General features: G+C 35.0%; 4 protein-coding genes across 4 annotated transcripts; 2 read left to right on the top strand and 2 right to left on the bottom strand.

The window, feature by feature from the left end:
- Positions 1–777: 777 nt before the first annotated feature.
- On the top strand, positions 778–5,752 carry LOC143914523 (mitochondrial 2-oxoglutarate/malate carrier protein). Its single transcript, XM_077434785.1, has 5 exons — positions 778–955; positions 2,776–2,994; positions 4,065–4,344; positions 4,416–4,534; positions 4,608–5,752. Exons 1-5 carry the CDS (start codon positions 885–887, stop codon positions 4,783–4,785), a joined length of 867 nt encoding a protein of 288 aa, XP_077290911.1. The 5' UTR covers positions 778–884; the 3' UTR covers positions 4,786–5,752.
- A 1,366-nt stretch (positions 5,753–7,118) lies between these two features.
- Positions 7,119–8,813, top strand: LOC143914524 (uncharacterized). The gene is made up of 6 exons (XM_077434786.1): positions 7,119–7,560; positions 7,636–7,788; positions 7,943–8,033; positions 8,106–8,315; positions 8,385–8,502; positions 8,573–8,813. The coding sequence occupies exons 1-6, from the start codon at positions 7,421–7,423 to the stop codon at positions 8,719–8,721; spliced, it is 861 nt and encodes a 286-aa protein (XP_077290912.1). The 5' UTR covers positions 7,119–7,420; the 3' UTR covers positions 8,722–8,813.
- Positions 8,814–11,264: 2,451 nt separating this feature from the next.
- Positions 11,265–13,394, bottom strand: Roe1 (grpE protein homolog, mitochondrial Roe1). Its single transcript, XM_077434412.1, has 4 exons — positions 13,031–13,394; positions 12,119–12,467; positions 11,884–12,039; positions 11,265–11,811 (listed from the first exon to the last, which is right to left on the bottom strand). The coding sequence occupies exons 1-4, from the start codon at positions 13,120–13,122 to the stop codon at positions 11,701–11,703; spliced, it is 708 nt and encodes a 235-aa protein (XP_077290538.1). The 5' UTR covers positions 13,123–13,394; the 3' UTR covers positions 11,265–11,700.
- Positions 13,395–16,625: 3,231 nt separating this feature from the next.
- On the bottom strand, positions 16,626–19,667 carry LOC143914516 (uncharacterized). Its single transcript, XM_077434773.1, has 6 exons — positions 19,604–19,667; positions 19,202–19,296; positions 18,880–19,103; positions 18,622–18,807; positions 18,359–18,536; positions 16,626–18,289 (listed from the first exon to the last, which is right to left on the bottom strand). The coding sequence occupies exons 2-6, from the start codon at positions 19,280–19,282 to the stop codon at positions 16,757–16,759; spliced, it is 2,202 nt and encodes a 733-aa protein (XP_077290899.1). The 5' UTR covers positions 19,283–19,296; positions 19,604–19,667; the 3' UTR covers positions 16,626–16,756.
- Between the last annotated feature and the right edge of the window lie 640 nt (positions 19,668–20,307).

The raw sequence follows: 20,307 nt of genomic DNA, 5'->3' as shown, positions 1-20,307 counted from the left end.
TTTAAAGGTTGCTAATTTGTTGGAACCGTTTCAATGAAAATCATATAAATTGCTAAAAAAACTCGACATTTATGAACAAATTTGTAGCATTTTCATACGAATCAACGAAATTCGAGATACTGAAATCTTGAAAATTGCTAGAAATGGGTAAAGATTGTCAATTTGTTGGAACCGTTTCAGAGAAAGTCAGATAAATTGACAAACTCTGATAGGAAACGATCGACCTGAAGTCATAAATAGACACGGTGCTTTTTCCAGGCATCGGGGCGGTTTAGCTCTATTTACAAAGCTAGAGTCCAAAAAAAAAACGTTCGGCGAACCTTTAACAATGCAATGAACAATACACAGCACCCTCTGGGTACGTTTTTTTCAAGACGGCACCTTGGTTATCCGGCCTTTAGTCATAAATCAAGGCCTGGCCAGCAGCAACCAGTGGGACTCAAACCCATGACCACTATGTTCGAAAGCATACATGCTAACCACAACTCTATGCTGCTGGTTTTGATTTTCAACAATAGGTTTCCGGAAACCTAAGAAAACCAATAAAGTGACACCACTGCCAATAACTATAACATTGTAGCGCTTGTCAACTCTGTGTTATTGAATATTCGGACAACGTCATCCAAGTATGGTATTTTTAATACAAAAGTACTAATGCATCGTGAAATGATCAATGATCATAATCTAATGTGGCGATTGAGGAAAAGTGTGTCGAAGGTCAACAGCGTAATTGTGTCGAGTTGCAGCGTGTGGGGGTTTCATATTTGCGTCAGTACCACGTGGTTCGGCTCGTGAGTGGTGCTCTTCGCTCTTCGCTCTCGGTTTTCGCCTTTCGGTCACCTCCATCGACTCTCGACGAGCTGAAAATCATCAATTCATCAGCCATGGCGACCCCAGCAATTCCCCAAAGACCCATTCCGAACTCCATCAAGTTTCTCTTCGGAGGATTGGCCGGGTACATACATGAAATATTACTCATATCCACATAAAAACGATGCCTACTAAATTTGTATGCGATACTTTGCCGCAAAAAATTGAATTTTTAAAATAATGAACTTCATTTGTTTTTTTTTTACAAGCTTTTTATTAGCTTCATTATATATCTTTATTATGGCCTTCTGTAAATCGATAAATCTGCTTTCGTTCATTCCACGTTGAAACTGGTTGACGCAATAAAATTTCTGACTATTTATTAGTCAGTTCGTACTTCCTCTGCAGTTTTATTTTTATTCGCTTTGATATTAACGTGTACATGATTATTTAAATAATGACATATGTCAAAGTGGGTGTTTGCACATTTTTAAAATCTGATGCATGCCATAACCAGATTTTATTCGGCCATGACCGTGTTTACTTTTTTAGTACAAACCTTAACGATATAAAAATCTAAGATATAATGTATTTTAAGTTTTACATTTTTGATTTAATAAATTAACTTTGGTTTCGAATTGAATCATAGGTTCTCAACCTACATATATAGGTATCGACCCCCCCCAATGGGGTCGTGAAAGGTTTTATGTGTGGTCGCCATAGAAGTATAGAATCGAATTGGCATAGAATTGTCATTGTTAACAAAAGTATCGTATTAAAGCGAGCCATCGAAGAGAGAGACGAAGTTTAGCAAACAATGAACAAACTCTGCGCAGAGTTTTTGTACCAACATTTTTGGAGGCTGAGAGCGATTCTATGCATTCTACTCCTATGGTGGTCGCCAATTGTATCAATAAACTATAAAAAAAACCTGGTAATGAAACATAGTAAAAGCCTTTAAAAACTGACTATATGAGGACATGGTCGAACCTGGGTTGCCTTCCTACGAGTTGCAACCGATTCGAACATGTTGTTGAATCCACTTTACTTTTTTCCAACTCGTTATATTTATTTTTATTTTTTAATTTATACCAGGTAACCCCAATGCGCCTTCCTGGCCAGAAACATTGTACATTTGATACAAGTACTATTAGTATTATACAAAGTAAATACATATCAATTAACACCCACAGAGACATCTATGGTCAAATTTGTAAATTTCCAGCATTTTATACAATTAAGCGTAATTTGAGACTGCTGAAAATTCGAGATTTGCGAGAAAATGGGGTAAGGTTGCCAATTTGTTGGAACCGTTTCAATGAAAATCAGATAAATTGGCAAACTCTGATAGGAAACGATCGACCTGGAGTCACAAATCCAAGGTCTGGCCAGCAGAAACCAGTGGGATTTGAACCCGTGACTGCTTTGTTCAAAGCATTATACATATGCTAGCCACTAGTGTATTCTGCTGGTTAAATTAAATAGTGTGTCTACAAAAACACTGTCGTTTCACTCCTACCGCCCCCCTTAACTATAGTATAATTTTAATTTTTAATCCATGTTTAAATAATATTTTTTATACAATAAATATGTATTTGGCTCACAGGTCACTTGCCTTTCGTAAAAGGGCATCGCCACTCTAAAAAGGGCGGACATTCGTATTCTAGATTTTTAATATTATCCTTAAATATAATTATCAACTTCTTATTAAATATTTTTCTATCAAATTTTAAAATATCAACATTTGAGTTTTAGTTTTTGATAAATCTAAATGGGTTTGTTTTAGAAGCAACTGTTTTATCCTTAATTCTGAGTAAAAGCCTTTTACTCCTTTTATAAGACCCACATGCGTTGGGCAATTCTACTATATAATGTTTAACGGTCACGTAACTGTATTCACTAACATACAAATTGGAATCCAAGGTATTCTAAATTTACCCATTTATTTTTTTGTATATATTTCAGAATGGGAGCTACTGTATTCGTACAGCCACTCGATTTAATAAAAACCCGGATGCAACTGAGCGGAGGTGGACGGAGTAGTTTTTCTGTCGGCTCAGAGATTCTTCGAAAGGAAGGAGTATCCGGAATATATACGGGATTATCAGCTGGACTCTTGCGACAAGCGACGTACACTACGACCCGTTTGGGTATCTACACTTGGCTTTTCGACCTCATCAAAAGGTTTTACATTTTATCTACTATATACAATTATATTACGTTCATACTGTAGCATTTAATAATGGTAATAGTCAACGACGATTCGACTCTGCTTGAATTGAAATTCATTTGCATTGTTATTATTTATGTATGTGTTGCAGTTTAATGTATCTAAAACAGGTTCACTGACCCGTTTCGTTAATGAGCTATGCATTTATTGGCCTTACAATAATGCTAACGGCTTTGTCGTATATCAGAGCTATATTGAATGTCATACAAATAAAAATTAATATACGAGTATATATTATATGATAAGATATTTTGATTAAGGCTGAAAATTAATCACACTCGGGTCATTTAGAGGTGATTGCAATCAGTTGTACAAGTCAATTAATGGATATCCTGATAATTCAAACTAATCGTATCATCTGTTGTACTGTGATAGTATCGATGGTTGTTACATTTAATACATCAGTAAATATGAACATAAACAGTACATGATATTCCTAGTAAATGCGCTTAAATATGATTAAATAAGGCCTTTGTTAATGACCTGTCAATTTATTACAAAACAAGTATGAAAGATTAATAATATAAACCTTCAGTGGCGTCACTAGGGGTGGTGTCACCAAGTCACCTAAAAATATTTATTAATTATAATATTTGTTAATTGTTATGACTTGCGAGAGAGAAGCGCCAAAAGAGAAGCTAAGTTCACTCGCTGTTTTTGGATTGCGTTTCTCCGTTTCACTGAATTGGTTAACCTTCATACCTTTAGGGACATACACTGATTTCTCAGGTATTCGAACAAAAGCCAATTATGGCTCACATTTGATGCTATATATATGCTGCACCAGACGGATTTCGCGGTAGCTGTATAAATACAGAAAGCTGTATATATACAGAAATTGCAACGAATTAGCATTTTTCAATTGGAACAATTTGGTGTCGCCCTAAAAACGGTATATGAAAACGATGGGTCAGGGTTCTAATATTTTAAAAGGTCTTCAAGATAACTAAGTTGCTGACATTTGTTATTTTTGGTTTTGTGTACGAATTTTTTCTAAAGATTGTATTTTTTATTATTATTTTAGTCCTGAAGGTGCACCACCAGGATTTGGTACCAAAATGGGCTTGGGAGTAGTCGCAGGAGGAGTGGGAGCTTTTGTTGGAACACCGGCCGAAGTGTCACTCATTCGAATGACAGCCGATGGACGACTACCTTTAGAACAAAGACGCAACTATAAAAACGTGGCCGATGCTCTGTTGAGGATAATCCGAGAAGAAGGATTATTCTCACTGTGGAGAGGCACCACACCAACTATCGGTAGAGCTATGGTCGTCAACGCTGCACAATTGTCATCATATTCACAGGTTGCATTTTCGTTGATTTTGAATCATTTATGTAATACCTGGACACAAACTATAATACGTACACTTTGTAGGCCCGTGAAATGCTGAATGTTTACATCCCAGATGGCATCGGCTTACATTTCGTAGCATCGATGATATCTGGTCTCATTACGACAGTTGCATCAATGCCTGTTGATATAATTAAAACGAGGTAAGGCATTTTTGACTGTTGTTTGTTTTATTTTAAATCTATTGATTTTTAATACTGTTCATATTGTTTTCAGAATACAAAATGCTGAAGGCAGTTTAAGTATGAAGAAAGTCGTTGTGGATATTGTGAAGAACGAAGGAGTGTTTTCATTATGGAAAGGCTTTTTGCCCTACTATGCGCGACTTGGTCCACATACCATCTTAACGTTCATCTTCCTCGAACAGATGAATGCGTGGTACAAAAGACAATAAGCGCTAAACGAAATAAGGCAAATTTGCATATCATGTATGATATAATTTTATCGCTAACACGTTGAAAGGAAAAATGTACCCGAGATAGATTTGATGGTTGCCTGAACTTTTGTTTTATGTGAACTCACTCGCAGACTAAAAATACAGAGGAACATATTTTTAGAAATGTTTAAAAGAAGCAAATGCATATTTTTATATTTTCTGAGATTTTTTAATGCAATCGATTAGCAAATTTTAGACTGAAATATCGTATACTAGTGGTGTAAGCTATTTAATGTTACATTAAATTAAATATGCACTTATAATATTAAGTACAATACAAATGTAAAGTTTCGTCCTTTTATACGTTTATATAATTGAAAAGATTATATCTTATATATTTTTGTTCAGGTCTCAAATTGCATGATAATATTACTACTTAACATAATTTGTATAATTTCATTCGATAAGTGAGAATATTTTCACCATCTTGCATTTTGCACTATTAAAATTAGGGTTTATTAATTTTGCACAATTGACATTAAATGTTTATGATGTATTATTTATGTATGTATGCAGTAAATATAAGATATATTTTCGCTACATTTGCACCAAATATGTACATATAGTATTTTTACCTTTATCTGAAGGTATATATGTTGATATTTATTTGAAGGTTTTTATTTAATTTTTATTTACTTGTTAATTTATTATTTGCTTTATTTCTACTTCTACTTAGTTATATCTACTTGTTTTTGGTAATTGAATTTAAGGAACCATTTTAAGTTGAATGTAATATATATCTATTTATGTTAATATAATAAATATGTATGTATATTTATTGCCTTGAATGGCTGGTTTCGCATGTCATTATTACCATATTTGTATGTTTGCAACTGCACATTAAACAATATTACATTTGTGACTATAAGTTACTATTGTAAGGTCGGTGTTACATTGAAATTAAAATATACAATTTTCAATTTTATTTTTTGTATTTATTTTATTCCTCCCTTGAATTTTTATGCCGCGTAATTGAAGCAGTTTTATCAATTTGCTTTAAAGAAATTCTGATGCAGTATTTTAGTATTAGTATAGTAAGTATAGTATAGTGACAATAGTATTTGAAATTAATTTTCGTCAGAAATTGTACGCCTGGCTAATGATTTAACATTCGATATATATAATTTTCTCTAAGTTGCGGCAAAAAAAACGGTAAAAGGATTATTGCGTAAATTGCGATCACGCGACGACAATCGTTACCATAAAAATCACGAATACGGAATATCTGGCACTCAAGTTCTCATTAATACAAGATTTCGCGTGGATAGCTTTCGACTGATGTAATCGTTGGGTGCCAGATATTCCACGATCGAGATTTTAGTGACGTGGGAGAGATCGCTTTTTGCGGAATAATCACGGAAGCAAAGAAAACGGAATAATCACCGAACCAAAAAAAAAAAAACTGTAAAAACTTGTAGTGTAAAAAAACAAACGTACACCTACTCTCACTGCTTTCATACAAGCATCTGTAATTGCGCACAGAGATGTCATTTCAACTTTTTCCAGGGGGGGGGGGGGGGGGCAAAAGTTGGTTTTTTGGAGGAGGCTTCTGATCGACATATTTAAACTTGTTGCAGTTTCAGCTGTCCTACATTTTTGGTAATGAATTATCGATGTGATTAAGATTAAGGGGAGGGGGGGGGGCACGAATGCCTCTCTCTGAATCCCTAAACGATGTCCCCGTGTGTAGGAAGCTTTTGTTACTAAGTTGGCTTAGCGTTAAAAAATATATAATAGGGTACTCAATGTGTGTACCCTATGTTAGCTAGAGCTTTGCTTTAATGCTTTGTGAACTAGAGCTAACAAAGCGACTTGAATATATATGCATACCTGAGTATTTTTGTTGAGGCATTTTTATGAAGCTATAGGGGATGAACGAATGAGACGACTGGCATGTTGATGCACGTGCCTTTATTATGGAAGCCAGAGACGGAGTGTGGTAGCGACTCTGAACACGAGCGAGTTGGTCCCAACTCTAAGCCGCCACAAAGTCAAGAGACGCTCAGTTAAAAAATAACTATAACTAATACAATGATTGCATTAGTTACAGTTATTGAAAGAGAAAATCTATATCTAATGCAATGAATGCATTTTCCCTAATGTTAAATGCTTCACGTCACTAAAATCTCGATCACGGAACGTCTGGCACCCAAAAATTTCATTCATCGAGAGTTACCACGCGAACTATCATACTAACAAGAATTCAATTAATTCAATAAATAAGCAACGATTATCGTGTGCGCTATCACAATTTGCGAAATAATCCGTTTACCGTGATGTTAAATTTGTACATATTTCATAGTGGTAATGCGTATGGTTATACGTGTTACGATCAAGTTTTTGAACGTAAGGAGCGGGTAACGGCTGTAAATAGTCTCGAGCAGTCATTTTAATCCGTTTTATTTATTTAAAATCTGTTTTTGATACCACGTTTGATTCTAACTCTTTATCTGAGCTATATTTATAGACTCATTAATACATTTAATTGGTAATGTGTATTAAATAACTTCCTTTTTGTATTTCACAAACTTCATCGTTTCGAGGTTATGTTCATATCAACAAACTAGGTCTTTAGTACTTCTAAAGCTCGAAGATGAATTCAGCCTTGTCTAAAGACGCCATCATAAAAAGTAATCAATTGATTTTGGAAAATATAAAGAACTTACAAAAGCGTATCGCTGACCTGCAACAACATAAAAGTACCGAATCTGATGCGGGACCATCATCAGACAGGTGAGTAAACTTGCACCACACTTTTCATACTAAAGAAAATCAATGTTTAACATGTTGTGTTTTATGACAAATCAGTAATGATAGTGAAGAAGAAGTTCACGAGGCTTTTGATAACGCCCGAGATTTGGAATCAGTATACGATATGAAACAACGCCTTCAAGCCACTGAGCAGTTAAATGGAATAAAATTTAAAAACTATACATGTAAAGATATAACATCGCACGATGGGTTTGTATATTTATAAACTAGTTTTAAGATAGATTTGTTGAATAAATCAGACTATATTTAAAAGCATATATGTATATACTGAACCCAGCATTCTCGACTTTGTGTCTGATATGTATGTTCGTAATATGAATAAATGATGTTTTAAAATTTTTAGTTTACCTCCAGGACGATGGCAAGAAGTCAATATTGACGTTGTTATCAATGGCTGGTTTAAGGCATCTATCAGTTTCGTTGAAAATTCAAAGGTTGATTTTGTGACAAGTTTTTTATTGATTTTTTTCGATGATTTGAAACTTCACGTATTAAATTGCTTGTAGAATAATAAAGGCAGAGTCATATCATTGAAATGGTCCGTAGATGGACGATTGGCGCGATCCGAGTTAGCTCCTCTGGTGAAATATGTACAGAACGATGTGCCCGGTCTTTTTGCCAGATTGAAAGATTATTCCAACTTGGCCAACGATCGCTCCGAGCTGCTCGAAGAGTTCAGTAGCGTCTACGGCGACAACTTTCAAATTCAACAAATGGTATGTGATTTTTATTGTTATTTAAGATACGTTCCACCGTTTGGATCAATTGTATGATTAATTTTAAAGGAAAGCGGAGTGTTGTTAGAATGGGAAGGAAATCTGTTCCAAATTATGTGGTCGTTGCGTTTGTGTGAATATTCCGAAGCCATAGTTGACTTCTTCGACATAGAAGTCAATCAAAAAGGTATGAATTTTCACAGTTATATACGAATATATACTTTAAAAATTTATTTTTAATGATTATCCATTTACAGAAAGAGATTTTGTAAGAGCTTCTAATAAGTTGTTCAGTGAACTGCTCCTTGTCCGACAGACAATAGAAGGAAGACGGAATGCTTTGATGGAATTAGCAAAGTGTGCCATTGTTTATCAAAGTCAATTATCATCAAAACCATACATGTAGTGCTGATTTTTATATTCGTTTATAGTTATCATATTGAGTATTTATATTATATCCTTGTGATTACGTAAGTTGATGGAAATATTATATAATTTAAAAATGATTTAGTATTCCTATTCCTATACAACAACTATAAACTTTCATGATTTGCAGTAAATGGGTCGATCTAGCATATTGTGTGAACCAACTGAACTGATGCTCATGTTTTGTTAGTATTCTTTTATTTTAACCGAATGGTAAAAGTGGTTTCCTATTACAAAACTTCTTAACCCTTTGCCCGCGGCAATAAATAAAGCGAACAAGCCCTGTACGTGGCACCTTTTTCGCGAATTTGGCAATCGAGTTTTCGACCTTAAATACAGATTTTAATATTTACTCAAGTAACCAGATATGTAAATTAACACAAAGTATTATTTTAAACAATAAAACATAATATATCTCGTAGTTTTGGCTTAATTGTCAAATAATCATTCTTCATACAATTGAGACGTATCGTTGCCATTGTTCAACAAACGTGACGTCACATAAACGAGGTTTCAGTATGGTTCCACAAAAAACTAATTTTGACTGGTATATATGAGTTTTAAGCAAATTGATTAGATGGCATTCAACTCTCAGTAATATATTCAACCAATTTTGAACCTTAAAACAGTTGAAATGGGCGCATATAAGGCTCAAAATCCCGTGCAAAGTTCAGAAATTCTATGGAAGACAGCCGCGCTACAGACTTGTCGCGCAAAGCTTCCATAGGAGATGGCCGCGGGCAAACAGTTAACTAAGAGGTGTAATGTAATGCTTCATACTCTTTATTGAAAGTAAAGACTGTCCAAGTCTCGGTTGGTCATATTTGAAATGTATCCAATCCTAAATATGCTTCAGATCTTTCGAAAATCCCGCTTTTTATATATTTTTCTTCATCTTCAAGTGTCATGTCCTCCTAGAACGTTGGCAATCAGAACTCCCATCCATATGGCTGCTCTGAATAGTGCTCGGGTGCTAAGGCCGTACTATTAGTAGCCTATTTTTATTTCGGGTGTAAAAATATTAAACATTAGCTGCGACTTTTTAAATATCGTTTATATGAAATAATCGGTATCATTGGTATGATGCAATGCGCTTTAGATGTTGACAAAGAATTGAAATTCATTCATTTTTAATACATATATGGGGACTGACTTTGGTTGTGGAGGTGTTCTTCACCACCAGTCTGCCATGTATTATAGACGAGTTCGTCTGTGTTTTAGTAGTTATTACTGCTGTTACTTTACTTTATTGTTTGAATATACAAGTGTATAAATATGTTGTTGAAGCGGCTGGAATCGTACTGTTCTCGAGACGGCTATTGGCTGTTGACTTGGTGTCGTGATGGCTGCTGGATCTGCAATGTGTCGTTGCTCTGGATCCGGCTGAGTTGCAAGCGTTCTTCCATTGTAGGGTAGTGTAGTGGTAGCTGGTCAGATGCTGGATGTCGACTGCTGTCATGGTGGCTGCTGTCTGTTGACTGGTCTGCTGCTGTGTGTCGACTGAAGTTGTTTGGGATGGACCTCCTTTTATATTGTTTTTGGGGGTCCACGTGACTTGTGTTTGGCGATTGATTCTGAGAACCGCAGGTGGTGTTTACGTGTGCGAGGAATGTGGTTTGTTGTTTAGGGTGGAAGTTTCTCGAATATTTGGCGTCGTTCCACTCGATTTAGTTTTTATCGCCCTTTGTTCCAGTGAGTCTGGATGTTTGTTCAATGGGTTACAATGTAGTCGTTATTTGTGCACTTTAATGGGTGCAGGTGTTCTTTGACTTCGTGTCGTTCGGCTTGATTTTTTGGGGTGGAATTTTCTCGACTCGAGATGACGTCAATGGTTGAGCGTGAGAAATATATTCTCCGTCGCAATAGATTTCGATAGTTTCGATTGCGGTGACGAGATTCCTACACATATATCCTTATCAAAATTAAAAGAAAGTTGGGATTACACTGAGCAACAAAAAAAAATATATCGTAGCGGAGATTAACGAGTACTAAGTTTGACCCACTGAATTTAATTATGACCATGATTTTTGTTGATTTGCTCTCGTTTATGAAATTTAAGCGTTCAAAAAAATTGCGTAGTTTTATTTGACTTAAAATCCGCTAGTTAATTGATTTAAGTATTTTAAAGCAATAAAAAAATCACAATTGAAAAAATATTTGATTATTGATCCCAATATTTGCTTTTGGTATGGCAATTTTAGATTTTGAGTTAAAGACGGCAAAAACCAAAAAATCGCCACATATTTTTAAACCCTCAGTATCATATTCGGATTCAGTGGGTCAAATTTCAAAATCTCTGCTCTGGTAACTAAAAAAAAACTTGATTTTTTGTTGCTTAATGTTATCATTTGAGAAAGAAAAAATTGACAGTAACGAAATTTCCTTTAGAAAATCAATTCATGTCAAATAACATTTTTTTTTTCATGCTGATGATCATAAGGTCGTATATTACTAATATATATTTTACTTAGTATATTTTTATGGGTATTATATAATGTTGGATATTTAATAATTACAAACACAATTGAAAACAAAACGACATTTTATTGACAGATTTTTTCAGACTACCAATAGAACATTTTTAGAAAGACACGAAATAAAAATATGCTTCATTAAATTTATTTTTTCTAAGGAATGCTTCTTTTACACTTAACTGCCATTAAAAATGCTAATTTTGCAATTTGAGGGTAGTAAAAGATGGTTTGGTAAATTAAAAAAATGGCTCAATTAGATTTTTCAATTTAAATATACTGTATTTGCCTTACATAGACATTTCTGTACATAACATTTTCCTTTGATTAACTAACTTATACTTCACAGTTCCAATTCATCCATACATTTACACGCATAAAAGAAAGGGTACTCTATCGATTCACATTTTCCCATTACATACGAATGATTTTCTGATGTCAATCCTCGGGAAAACACTATCGATTTATTTCGCCAAGCGAATGTAAAATTACGCCCCCTTCGCCACTCCGACCAAAGCGGGCCGAACACACCGCTCTTGCAATTTGTATCCGACTTTACTGACGACAACCACAGTTCCTGGTTGCGCTCCACTCACCTCCTACAATTATATAAGCAATCATTTAATGACATTCTTCAAATTACAAGAAATATATTCATCGATTTAGTCAACCTGAACGAAGAGAGCTTCGTGAAGATTAGGGTTGAATTTCTCATGAAGTGGATTGACTGCTTCGAGACCGTGCCGTCGGAAAACTTGACGAAGTTGAGCTTCAGTCAGGGTCAAACCGTCATAAAGATTCTTCAAATGGGGATTATCTTCACATACCTAAATAAAATAAAAAAAATATATATAATACGACAAATACATAGTACAAAATATAAACAGTTCAATTCGATGTTTATACTTGATCTTTTGGAACACTGTCGGTAGCTTTGGCTAACGTGTCCGCTACTTCTAACAGGTCTTTGCAAAATGACTGTATGCTAAATATTTTTGCGTCTTCTACTTGTTTGCTCATTCGCTTTCTCAGATTTTCACCGTCTGCGAGTGCTCTTTTATATTTGTCGTCTACTTCGTTCGCCTTTTCTTTGTACGAGTTGAGGTCGTTGGTTAAAGCCTCTATTTCTATCTTTAGCTTCTTTTCAGCATCTGAGTCTGGAGGACTATCTGCTTCTACCGCGGGTTTGGTCCTGGTTTCTTCTGTTGCCAGTGTTCGTAGTGAAATATTATGCCTGAAGGGAGACCTTGAAAACCTGAAAGTTTAAGGACGACATGTAAATCAAATCTATACTGTACATATTTTTTACTCTAATTACATATCAGATGAAATTTTATGATTGTGAGAAGAGATCTTAACTGATTCGTATGACTATTGATCACCGATCAGGTTTTCATGATTAATTGTATTATTTTATATGATTTGTTATTTAAGGGCCAATCAGCTATGTAAGTCGCTTATCTAAAATTAATTTTAAATAAATATATTTTTCCATTCTGATTAAAAAATCAACATTACTATATCGCTTGTCGGTACATTGTAATTGTACTATTATTATTACTAAATTTGAATTGTACAAATAAATTTAAAATGAATATACTACGTGCCCTTTAAAACAAAGGTAATTAAAAAGCATATTTTTTAGGATATTTGACAGTTGGGTTCCTTCATAGAAAATGTATTCATGCGGAGCAATAACCAGGTAGAATTGGTGAATGTCTTCTGGAAGTCTCATATGTGAAATGTAATGCTATAGGGAAATGATAGAACTAAGTAAATTTGATGATGTATGGAAGAAAATGTATGAAAATGACTGACGTAAAAGCTAGGTTATATTGCGCAAGTTGTGTGTTTGCAATTTGAAGTTGCCTCGCTCCCCTCAACGCTAGCAGCAAACGGGAAGCACTCATGGTCAGGCGCTGCGCCCTTTTGCGCCCCCAAACATGTAACTCTTGACCACGACTGCGTCCAGCTCTGCCCCTTGATCGCACGCCGGCTACTGACTTCAGACTTGCAGGCAGTAAGTATGACCATAGACACACACAACTCTTCACATGGCAACATTGCTACACATAAATTCTCATTAGCCTTTCATCGGTTCGGTGATTACTGGTCACAAAGTCGAAGTCAAAACGGAACATCTGGCAGCCGAAAAGTCCATCATACTAACGAGAACTTAAGTGCCAAATATTGGGTATTCGCGATTTTCATGGCAAAAATTGTCTTTGTGACCACCGCAATGTGACGAATTTTTTTATTTATATATAATTTTAGCTAGTTAGCTAATTTATTATTTTACACTTACATATTTTAATTACATTTCTTAATTTTGTGCTGTCCCTCACAAAGGTGTTCTCTCGCACCTCTCAAGAATGCATCCACAGTCTTAGATGACCTGACGCACTCAAGGGAGGGCGTTATACATGAGCACACCCCTATGAAAGACACCCCCAGCTGTCTTTCTTTTTCTTACTCTACCTACAACTAAATTAATCTTATTTCTAGTATAATGACTATGAATATCTCTATTTCTTATTCTATAATCCTTAAAATAATCGGGTAATAACTCTTGATCTAACTTATAAACAAACGATAATGTGCTTAGCTTTTAGATAATCCCAATTCATCTAACATACTTTCAATACTTTTTAATCTACCAACATTCAAAATACCTCTATGGGGATGAACCAATGAGACGACTGGCATGTTAATGCACGTGTTTATTATATGACAGCTAAAGGCAGAGTGAGTAGTGGCTCTCCGAACCCAGCCGAGTTGGTTCCCACTCGCAGGAAGGCAACCAAACTCGACCATGTCGTATAAGCGAGCCGCCACACCTCTCATAGCTTTATTTTGTAATTTTTGTATTTTCCCTAAATCTTGGCCACTAAACAAGTTAAGCACAGTGGCAATATAGTCCAATTACCCTGTAGGAATCTCGTCACCGTAATCGAAACTATCGAAATCTATTGCGACGGAGAATACATTTCTCACGCTCAACCATTGACGTCATCTCAAGTCGAAGAACACCTGCATCCATTAAACTAAATCGAGTGGAACGACGCCAAACATTCGAGCATATTCCACCCCAACAAACCAAGCAGAACGACATCAAGTCGAAGAACGCTTGCATCCATTAAACTAAATCGAGTGGAACGACGCCAAACATTCGAGCATATTCCACCCCAACAAACCAAGCAGAACGACACGAAGAACACCTGCATCCATTAAACTAAATCGAATGGAACGACGCCAAACATTCGAGAAACGTCCACCCTAAACAACAAACCACATTCCTCGCATAGCTTGCACACGTAAACACCACGTGCACTTCTCGGAATCAATCGCCAAACACAGGTCACGTGGATCCCCAAAAACAATATAAAAGGAGGTCCACCACAAACAACTTCAGTCGACCCACAGCAACAAGAGTCGACACACAGCAGCGGACCAGTCGACATCCAGCATCTGAACAGCTGCCACTACACTACCCTACAATAGAAGAACGCTTGCAACTCAGCCGAATGCCGAGCCAGCAACACACTGCCATATCCAGAGACCTTCTGAACATAGCTGAATGCCGAGCCAGCAACACACTGCCATATCCAGAGACATCTGAACATAGCCGAATCCAGAGCAACGACACATTGCAGATCCAGCAGCCATCACGACACCAAGTCAACAGCCAATAGCCGCTTCGAGAAACTTCCTCAAATATTCTAATACACTTGTACAATATTTAGGCAAACAATAAAACAACTTAAAACAAGCACAACAGTGTTTCGTTAGGCTGGGATACGGTCAACACTTCCTACCCTGCCTACAACCCCTTTCGTCATTATTTAATCATAAATTAATAATGCCAAGACTGAATCAATTTTTAAACTAGTGCCAATCACTAGTAGAATTTATTTGTGTTTTTCGTTGATAATGGTTTGTTGAATTTTTATTATGTAATGGCCCTTCTTACCAGTAGCATGCCGTGAAATTCTCTGTTATTGTCACACAGCCTTTCTTCCGCGTGCGCGAGCAGCATACAAGGGGAACAGGAGACGTGATACCGAGTCCCCTTGTATCCTGATCGCGCACACGTAAGGTTGTGCAAGAACGGATCCAAGATATTTTCTAGGGGGGGGGGGCGATAAAAAAAATGCAATTAAAATCCAATGAACACAATGAAAATATAAAAATAAAAATTTATATTTAAAACAATGTGCCAATCACTCGTAGAATTTATTCAATTCACTTTTTTAATACGATTGAAAATCCGTATTCGTCCTTGTCGCTCTTACTTCTTAGAATCTAAGAATCATCCAGGTTGCATCTGATACCTGACAAATAACAACTGTTTGGCGCATTGACTGTCCAGCTGTAGATAACAAAAATACAACCATTTTGTCCGCCTCGACAAAATATTTTAAATCAATATATAATTTTCAAAGGGCAATGAAATTTATGGAGGGAGGGATTGCTCCCATCGCCCCCCCTCTGGATCCGTCCTTGAGGCTGTGTGATAAAAAAAAACATAATTTCACCGCACGCCACTGTTCTTAACGTAGGAAGAATCGCGATAAAGTATCTCCATCTTAAAAGTATATCATCTCATACACACAACCGTACTGATCCCACATGTTTTTTTGTGAACGAAGTTTTTGTTAAGGAGTTGGCCCGATTTTTAGAGCGGCCATAATACACCGTTGTTTATTAGCATGATACTGTAACGTGGGAAAATGAGAGAATATTCACTGTTTAAGTGCAATCGTGAGTGAACAACAGAGACCCTGGATTAAGCTAGTGTGACTTAGTAAGTACCCGAAAAAAGGATACGCTAGAGATCTCACAGAACTGGGTGAGTGCGTGCGTAAACAATAGACTCGCCAGGGTAGACCTTTAAGTGCCTAGACCAGGGCCACACAACCCTCACACGCGTTAGATCTATATGGTGCCATACGCTTCTACATGTGCTACACACGTTGCGATGCTCTGGCCTATACAATAGACACATTAATGGATCGGGGAAGCTGTGCTGGGCAACTTGTCTTTTATAAGGAGGTACACACGGTACATCAGATTATTCTGGAGTGAGTGGTGGTTCCATGCCTATCTCTGGGATCGTTGAATAAATACTGTGAAGCGACTTTGGCCTTTCATTTGAATCCTGAACTCACCCCTACGCAACAATATTTATGGTGTAACATACTCAAATATATTAAAGATAGGTAATAAACGGAATTCGTAGTGACCATAATCAAACAGTAAAAAAAAAAATGAGACCCACTAATGAAAATATTAATTATACATTATTTGGACGCAATGGTCGGTCACTTTATATACTTTTTATAGATACGCATTTTTTTCTTTTTAATATGTGGTATGTACATAATTAATAATTTTTAATACAAAAAAGCAGTGTCAATAAAAACATTTTTTTTATTGATTAAGTATATATGTACATAATTTATAATAAACTTTGAAAAATGTAAAAGCATTTCAATAAAAATAATATGTAGTAAGTAATTGACTTATTTTTATAATTGCATGGCACTAAGCTTCATTCCCAGAATCATCTGAAACTTCTCCATCGCCTATGAAAACTTCTTCACCGTTTCCAAACATGTTTTGATTTTCAATTTTAGGTCTCGATATGTGCAACAGTGACGCCATTGCCATTCCAGTTCCAAAGCTGTATTCCACGGGTTGTAAATCTTCATCGGATGCATTGCTTCCATTAGGTTTATCACTTTCACGGCTACTATTACCCAAATCGTCATCTCCGTTTGACAATTTTCTTGATTTTTTGTAGCCGGGTTTAAGTGCATTCGATTGAGGGTAATTTTTTTTCCTCGTTATTCTATTTTTTCGCACATCTTCTAGTAATTTAATTTTTGCAGAGTCATCCGATTCTGAAAAATCACTGTTGTCAAAATTATCGTCTTCTATTTGTTTATTGTCGTTTGTCAACAACATTTTTTGATTGTTATTATTATAACTATTACCATTTTTAATTATATCACAGCCATTCGTTTGTTCTATTTGATCTACAACATCTTTGTCAGGTTTAGGATCAATTTTACTAATTATGCCTTTTGATACTAGCGTTTTATTATTTATTTCTATGTCTTTATCAGTCACTATTTCATTTTGAGGTAAACTTTTATCAATACTATTGGAAGTAATAGAATTTTCCTCTGAAGATGTGTCTGCTATGTCTTCATCTTGCAAATAAATTTGTCTTGGAAAGTCAGGAATTTTTCCTTTGTATTCTGGCATTGTATCTTCTAAAGCGGTTGCTTCCCGTAGACGCATTTCATCTTCCCTTTTAACTAGTTTCCTTTTCAATTCTCCGAGAACGATTTTCGTCGCTTGAATTTCCTCTTTCCCCGGCCCAGTTAGATAATCATCAGCCTTTGTTTCCACCCTATCATCCTCAGTTTTTTCATAATAAAAAACTTGATCTCTTATATTCATTTCAGTATTTTCGTTAACAGATTTAATGTTATTTTTTTCCACGTCAATTTCTTCCTCCTCTACTGCTGGCAAATGAAGCTTTTGTACGGCTTGTTCTATCAATTTCATTTCTGCCATTCTGATTTTTTTCAGTTGAATGCCGGTATTATCAATAGTAGCAAAACATTTAACTAAATCATCCTTCAGTTTTGCCAAGTCTTCTTCGAGAATTGCAGGTGAAAATTTTGATTTTGCATTCCAACATGCTTCCAGAAACGTGTCCATTTCGTTTACTTTGGTTAAAGCCGATCGAATCTCCGATGAACATAAAAGCACACTGGCGTGTACTTCCGAATACTGCCACGGCTCGCGATTTATCTTTGGCAAATTTTTCATAGTCATATTATCTCTGTTTGCGTACTCTCTGAAAATTCTATAATTATTATTCAACATGGCAAGAAAATCTTGTGTCGGCTCTAAAATGTATGGAATAAGTTTAGAATGAATCCAATATATTCTTTCATTATGGTTTTTATTCAGTCGAGCGGCATACAATGGTGGAGTAAGATGTGTCATTGCGATACTCTTCAAAAGAGTTGATTGCAAAATCAAAAAGAGATGGTGGAGTTTCTGAAAAGAAACATTTAAATTAGTTAACGATAATAGCAATAAAATTTATAGAAAGCTTTTTAAATCTACCATTAAATTTTCACTATCAACTATAGGAGTGACTTCTAAGGATAGTTCCCAAGACATTGTCGAAGAAAGCCAAGGACATGCTTTTTGTAGATATGCAATGCATTTGTTAAACAATGAACACAATTCTTGATGCTGCTGTATCAACATTGAATTCATCGCATCTACAGACATTCCCCAACTATAAAATGATCAAAACACAAATCAGAAACATTCACAAAATTTTAAGATAGGAAGTAAGTATGCATTGATATATGTATATGTACTGTGATCTTGAATGTAAAGATTGTTCTTTAATACACGACAAACATTTTCTAACTAAAGTCGTATATTCTGAAAGAGACTGCAGCAATGTCGGCAACGTATTGGGAACGAGCCAACGATGTATTATAGGTACAGTGATTCCAGTTCCAGCCCAACATAATGCTTTGTATAAGTTGCTTTTCGTATTTCTGAAATTAAAATTGTCGATGAATTGAAATACTGATAAATATTATTAAAAAATGGTAAGTTTTATAATTTACATTGGAAATTTCAGAGGTATAGTTGCTATACAAACTCCTACTGCTACAGCGGAAAGTACCCGCTCTCCAGGCGTTAACCTTAATAAATTAAATTTTGTTCTGTGTATTTTTTTTTCATGAAAATTACTTTCAATTTGTAATCCATCCTCAATTTGAAAAGAATCTTCTCTAAACAAAAGTCCAGTCTCAAGGATGTTAATAATAGTGTCATGGCGATACGGTAACTATATATATATAAAAAAAAAAAAAAATGGATTAAGCATCTACATACATATGTATATTGTGTAATTCTACATAATGTACAATTTTTTTCTTTGAATACCATATTTGGATGCCATCTTGTTTTCATCCATTGTATAGAAAACCAAGTCGTAGAAAAGTTTGGTTCGATAAGTTCTGCCATAAATATATCGATACCTGAAAATAAATATGATCAATATTAATAAATTGAAAAACTTATTTTTAATTTTACAAATATTATATTTAATTTTTCTAAAATCATTTCAATTTATGAAATTGTTAAAAATAGAAGATTAAATTTATCTTTATCGAATTTATTGATTAGATTTATTGACTTCTACATAATAATATGATGATCTTGCGCAATTCAAAATCTATCAATTGACAACATTTTGTGAAATAAATATATTTATTATGATTTATGAGATCTATTGAAATTGTAAATGATCAAATTTTAAACAGAATGTATTTGATTGACTTCTACCTATCGCTAGGATCCACTACGGCCTTTGTCACTTTTGACAATTGACCTGAATTGGTCTTAGCCTAAATTTATACGGTCATAACCTTGCACTTTTCCGATGCACTAATACGCTAAAAACTGTTATAAGAATATATTTTATACTTGAAACGGAGTTAAAACTAATTGAAATAATGTGAAATTTGTATTAAAAAGGTTATTTTTTTATTGTAATCATTTTTTATTTTATTTTATTTTACAAACATATATATTAGGTAAACCCCAATGCGCCTTCCTAGATAATTAACTACAAACATTACAGCATTTTTTTATTACATAAATCGCCGTATTCCGAAAGGGTGAAGAACATGAAGTTAACGATTAATTAATTAATGAATTAATTCATAGACATCTATGGATTTTAACTGTACATACATTTTTACATATTGTACATAAATCAAATTCAGACATTGGTGACATTAGATAGGATGATTGTTGCCAATTTGGTGGAGGAATCTTTTCAATAATGAAATCAGATAAATTGGCAAAATTCTAATAGGAAACAATCAACTTGGAGTCAGAATGATTTTTGTCAATTTGATGGAGGAACCGTTTCAATAATGAAATCAGATAAATTGGCAAAATTCTAATAGGAAACGACCGACTTGGAGTCACAAATATCCAAGTCTGACCAGCAGTATTAAAGATAAGCGTGGTGTCGAACCCGG

The sequence above is a fragment of the Arctopsyche grandis genome, chromosome 7 (genome assembly GCF_051622035.1).
Source record: "Arctopsyche grandis isolate Sample6627 chromosome 7, ASM5162203v2, whole genome shotgun sequence".
Classification (NCBI taxonomy): domain Eukaryota; kingdom Metazoa; phylum Arthropoda; class Insecta; order Trichoptera; family Hydropsychidae; genus Arctopsyche; species Arctopsyche grandis.
The sequence above is the reverse complement of the archived record's forward strand: the minus strand, read 5'-3'. Positions and strand labels throughout refer to the sequence as shown.